Source organism: Echinococcus granulosus (genome assembly GCF_000524195.1).
Source record: "Echinococcus granulosus chromosome Unknown EG_S00343, whole genome shotgun sequence".
Taxonomy (NCBI): Eukaryota; Metazoa; Platyhelminthes; class Cestoda; order Cyclophyllidea; family Taeniidae; genus Echinococcus; species Echinococcus granulosus.
This window is the reverse complement of record NW_020170723.1, coordinates 11,294-17,093: the sequence shown is the minus strand read 5'-3', so window position 1 is coordinate 17,093 and position 5,800 is coordinate 11,294. Positions and strand designations below refer to the sequence as shown.

At 44.7% G+C, this 5,800-nt stretch overlaps 2 protein-coding genes across 2 annotated transcripts; both read left to right on the top strand. All coding sequences in view use genetic code 11, as the record gives it.

The window, feature by feature from the left end:
- Positions 1 to 628: 628 nt before the first annotated feature.
- EGR_11043 (Tetraspanin-1) lies at positions 629 to 1,909 on the top strand (the record flags this gene model as incomplete). The annotated part of the gene is made up of 7 exons (XM_024500292.1): positions 629 to 691; positions 766 to 913; positions 1,003 to 1,106; positions 1,189 to 1,368; positions 1,456 to 1,498; positions 1,574 to 1,743; positions 1,829 to 1,909. The coding sequence occupies 7 exons, from the start codon at positions 629 to 631 to the stop codon at positions 1,907 to 1,909; spliced, it is 789 nt and encodes a 262-aa protein (XP_024345296.1).
- A 1,554-nt stretch (positions 1,910 to 3,463) lies between these two features.
- On the top strand, positions 3,464 to 4,744 carry EGR_11042 (Tetraspanin-6; the record flags this gene model as incomplete). Its single annotated transcript, XM_024500291.1, has 7 exons — positions 3,464 to 3,526; positions 3,601 to 3,748; positions 3,838 to 3,941; positions 4,024 to 4,203; positions 4,291 to 4,333; positions 4,406 to 4,578; positions 4,664 to 4,744. 7 exons carry the CDS (start codon positions 3,464 to 3,466, stop codon positions 4,742 to 4,744), a joined length of 792 nt encoding a protein of 263 aa, XP_024345295.1.
- Positions 4,745 to 5,800: the final 1,056 nt, after the last annotated feature.

Here is a 5,800-nt window from a genome sequence, read left to right as displayed (position 1 = left end):
ATACCATTTGTATACTTTATTGGCCATACAATATAACATGAGGTGTAACCATCGAATGCTGCAGATATGAAGATGCCTCTGGCTGTGATGAGATCTCTCTAGTGTTATCTGATATTTATTTCACTTCAGGGAGAATTCAGATGAATGAGTAGGTGGGTGAGTGAGTGGGTGGATAGAGGGAATATATGCATCCACGCAACCATCGCACCAACTTTATTGTCGTAGAGGTGGAATGAGTGAGGAATTGCGCTTGCAAACGCAATGACTGGGGGCGTAATCCTGTTATGTTGTGGCATTGCACAATGGCAGCAAGTAACAGATTGATTAAGTGACACCTACGAAAGATATGATTGGCTAACCAGGCTTCCAGCCACTTGCATTCGCACACGCCCAACTCTCCACTCCTATTGGCCACTTCACAGCCAGTAACTTGCACAATCACTGTGGGAACGCGAATACGATTGTCTCAAGGACAGTCTACTCTAGCTATAAATGTATCACCAATGCGCTTCTAATTCACACTTCAACTAAGGTAAGCTCTTTCTCTTTCTGCTCCTGTATCAGAAATAATGCCACCTTCTTACTTAGCTTTCACATACTTCTCTGCACTTCATTGTCCCACTTCAGCATGGGCAAGCGCATTTCGTGCGGCCTGAAAGTTATTCTCCAAATCCTCAATGGTTTCCTCCTCGTAAGTGCTGTGATATAGATGTGATGTCTTACTGCCATTTTGCATTGACTTGCTGTTTTTCTTCTCTCCGTTAGGTAATCTTTGCCATTGTTGTATTGTTTGGCATTTTGCTGAAAGCAGTAAAGGACATGGCACTGCAGATGCAGACGGAAATACTTAACGACTTCGAAGGTGATGCTGAAGATGTACGCCAATTTGCAGACTTCATATATCGGCATGTCGGTAGGTTTCATTTTAAGTCAAGGAATGCCACCTTGTTCATCGTCAGTGCTTCCAATTCGGCATGAACGGTATTGACTTATCCTCTTCAGATCAAATTGCCACAGTCTTCATTGTGGTCGGACTCATCCTAGTAGCAGTATGTGTGTTCGGATGCGTTAGTGCGTGCAGTAAACACAGCATACTGCTGAAGATAGTGAGTCGATTTTGGGAAGGAGAAGTAGAGGCGAATTGAATTCACCAAATTAATGTCAATCGTTTTCCTCTTTTTCCTCCAGTATGCTGCCATTCTGATTGTTCTACTCGTCGTAGAAGTAATTGCTGCTGCTGTGGCCTACTCCAATCCCATCAGACTTGCTAGTGGGCTTCTCCACTCAACGGAAACACTTCTCATGTCATACGGGAATGAGAGTGTGGAGGGAAGAAAATCGACTGCCATATTGAACGTGCTGATGACGGTATGAAGTCTAAGCGAGTTACTTCACCTCTTTTATGCTTGTAATGACTTCAAACATATGACTACCATTTGTTATCGTTCATGACAGAGCGTCCCTCAATGTTGCGGCATGGATGGCTACGAGGATTTTGGTAGGTTTGAGAACAATTTGCATTTCTTTGCTCTGGTCCGAGCGCGAATTTCCCATTCTGCCACCTTTCTAGTAGACTTAACGCAAAGCTTGCCACTTCCATGTTGCAATATCACGACTGGCAATTGTGATCAAGGAAAAGCACAAAGTGCCAATGTGACAGGATGCAGAGGCAAAATTGCAGAGAATTACGTGGCTAGTTTAAGGGCTTCAATGTACCTCTCCATTGTCTCCATTCTGTTCCTGGTGAGTCCCGATTCCAAGCCTTGTACTGCCAGTAACTAATGTGAAGGAGAGACATTGTTTAAAACCGTACTTATCTCCCTTTCAGGTAGCACTCATCATAGTCACGATGCTCATCATCTTCACCAATCGTGTGGAAAAGGAAGAAGAAGTCCAGGGCCAAATTTGAACGAGCCCCTACCATCCCCATCTGACTCCACCCTTACCCCTACCTCTGGCATTGCTCTGCATTGTGATATTTTGATGATAAACTTATGCACCAACCAATCACTCACTGTGGTTCACTTCACTCAGGCACGTCAGGGCCACGAGGTCTCGTAGCATAAATGGCTGTGTTTGATCAGCTCGCTGGTAGGTAGAGAGGGAGGTGTGAGGATAAGTAGAGAGATTGGTGGTTGCCTTTGTGAATAAACGTAATTCTGCAGGAGCTAGGTGGAGGTAGTCCAATAACCTTTCCTCTTCTCTTCGTTGGACTTATCCGAATTCACCATCTGAAATACACTTTTACATGCTGTGACATGTCACTTGACGGCCAATGATTCCATACTTTAGGGTAGCCAGTGATACCTCGGTTGGCTTTAAGGTCAGGTATGTGGGAAGCACCAGTGCACCTGCAAACGCTGACTTAAAATGGATACCTGAGAATGGATGCGGTTAGAAGATCAGTAGGAATGGGAAGACAAGCCAGCTGGCACTGCCAACAGTCATAATCGAATAGATGCGATTGTTCCATCTTCCCATCCATCATGCAATCCATGCATCCATCCATCTAGCATTTCTCCACCCATTTATCCAGTTTGGTGCTCTTCTGCCCCACACAGTGCAGCCATTATTTCCACCCGCATTCATCCAGTTAATTCCAACGCCGGCATTCCTTACGATAGATCTATCAGAGTTATTTCCCTCAATTTGCATTACTCCTGATCCAATAAATCCTTGCATCAAACATATCATGGCAGAGCTCCAAATTCACACATCCAAGTAAAACCTATTGCCAGTGGAAACCTGTTGATCCTTGCAAAGGAGAATGACATGCACAAGTCCCTCCACTCAACCCACCACAATTGCACCACTTCCGTGGATGGAACTGCCCTGATACCATTTGTATACTTTATTGGCCATACAATATAACATGAGGTGTAACCATCGAATGCTGCAGATATGAAGATGCCTCTGGCTGTGATGAGATCTCTCTAGTGTTATCTGATATTTATTTCACTTCAGGGAGAATTCAGATGAATGAGTAGGTGGGTGAGTGAGTGGGTGGATAGAGGGAATATATGCATCCACGCAACCATCGCACCAACTTTATTGTCGTAGAGGTGGAATGAGTGAGGAATTGCGCTTGCAAACGCAATGACTGGGGGCGTAATCCTGTTATGTTGTGGCATTGCACAATGGCAGCAAGTAACAGATTGATTAAGTGACACCTACGAAAGATATGATTGGCTAACCAGGCTTCCAGCCACTTGCATTCGCACACGCCCAACTCTCCACTCCTATTGGCCACTTCACAGCCAGTAACTTGCACAATCACTGTGGGAACGCGAATACGATTGTCTCAAGGACAGTCTACTCTAGCTATAAATGTATCACCAATGCGCTTCTAATTCACACTTCAACTAAGGTAAGCTCTTTCTCTTTCTGCTCCTGTATCAGAAATAATGCCACCTTCTTACTTAGCTTTCACATACTTCTCTGCACTTCATTGTCCCACTTCAGCATGGGCAAGCGCATTTCGTGCGGCCTGAAAGTTATTCTCCAAATCCTCAATGGTTTCCTCCTCGTAAGTGCTGTGATATAGATGTGATGTCTTACTGCCATTTTGCATTGACTTGCTGTTTTTCTTCTCTCCGTTAGGTAATCTTTGCCATTGTTGTATTGTTTGGCATTTTGCTGAAAGCAGTAAAGGACATGGCACTGCAGATGCAGACGGAAATACTTAACGACTTCGAAGGTGATGCTGAAGATGTACGCCAATTTGCAGACTTCATATATCGGCATGTCGGTAGGTTTCATTTTAAGTCAAGGAATGCCACCTTGTTCATCGTCAGTGCTTCCAATTCGGCATGAACGGTATTGACTTATCCTCTTCAGATCAAATTGCCACAGTCTTCATTGTGGTCGGACTCATCCTAGTAGCAGTATGTGTGTTCGGATGCGTTAGTGCGTGCAGTAAACACAGCATACTGCTGAAGATAGTGAGTCGATTTTGGGAAGGAGAAGTAGAGGCGAATTGAATTCACCAAATTAATGTCAATCGTTTTCCTCTTTTTCCTCCAGTATGCTGCCATTCTGATTGTTCTACTCGTCGTAGAAGTAATTGCTGCTGCTGTGGCCTACTCCAATCCCATCAGACTTGCTAGTGGGCTTCTCCACTCAACGGAAACACTTCTCATGTCATACGGGAATGAGAGTGTGGAGGGAAGAAAATCGACTGCCATATTGAACGTGCTGATGACGGTATGAAGTCTAAGCGAGTTACTTCACCTCTTTTATGCTTGTAATGACTTCAAACATATGACTACCATTTGTTATCGTTCATGACAGAGCGTCCCTCAATGTTGCGGCATGGATGGCTACGAGGATTTTGGTAGGTTTGAGAACAATTTGCATTTCTTTGCTCTGGTCCGAGCGCGAATTTCCCATTCTGCCACCTTTCTAGTAGACTTAACGCAAAGCTTGCCACTTCCATGTTGCAATATCACGACTGGCAATTGTGATCAAGGAAAAGCACAAAGTGCCAATGTGACAGGATGCAGAGGCAAAATTGCAGAGAATTACGTGGCTAGTTTAAGGGCTTCAATGTACCTCTCCATTGTCTCCATTCTGTTCCTGGTGAGTCCCGATTCCAAGCCTTGTACTGCCAGTAACTAATGTGAAGGAGAGACATTGTTTAAAACCGTACTTATCTCCCTTTCAGGTAGCACTCATCATAGTCACGATGCTCATCATCTTCACCAATCGTGTGGAAAAGGAAGAAGAAGTCCAGGGCCAAATTTGAACGAGCCCCTACCATCCCCATCTGACTCCACCCTTACCCCTACCTCTGGCATTGCTCTGCATTGTGATATTTTGATGATAAACTTATGCACCAACCAATCACTCACTGTGGTTCACTTCACTCAGGCACGTCAGGGCCACGAGGTCTCGTAGCATAAATGGCTGTGTTTGATCAGCTCGCTGGTAGGTAGAGAGGGAGGTGTGAGGATAAGTAGAGAGATTGGTGGTTGCCTTTGTGAATAAACGTAATTCTGCAGGAGCTAGGTGGAGGTAGTCCAATAACCTTTCCTCTTCTCTTCGTTGGACTTATCCGAATTCACCATCTGAAATACACTTTTACATGCTGTGACATGTCACTTGACGGCCAATGATTCCATACTTTAGGGTAGCCAGTGATACCTCGGTTGGCTTTAAGGTCAGGTATGTGGGAAGCACCAGTGCACCTGCAAACGCTGACTTAAAATGGATACCTGAGAATGGATGCGGTTAGAAGATCAGTAGGAATGGGAAGACAAGCCAGCTGGCACTGCCAACAGTCATAATCGAATAGATGCGATTGTTCCATCTTCCCATCCATCATGCAATCCATGCATCCATCCATCTAGCATTTCTCCACCCATTTATCCAGTTTGGTGCTCTTCTGCCCCACACAGTGCAGCCATTATTTCCACCCGCATTCATCCAGTTAATTCCAACGCCGGCATTCCTTACGATAGATCTATCAGAGTTATTTCCCTCAATTTGCATTACTCCTGATCCAATAAATCCTTGCATCAAACATATCATGGCAGAGCTCCAAATTCACACATCCAAGTAAAACCTATTGCCAGTGGAAACCTGTTGATCCTTGCAAAGGAGAATGACATGCACAAGTCCCTCCACTCAACCCACCACAATTGCACCACTTCCGTGGATGGAACTGCCCTGCCTCATAAACATTGTTGACAGTCGCAGCTGGCTTTTCTTGTGAAGTCGGGAGACATTGCAACCTCATCCATTCTCAAGTCTCACTTATTGCAGTAGTAAACTATAAAGATCAGCAGTGGGTACAAATCAA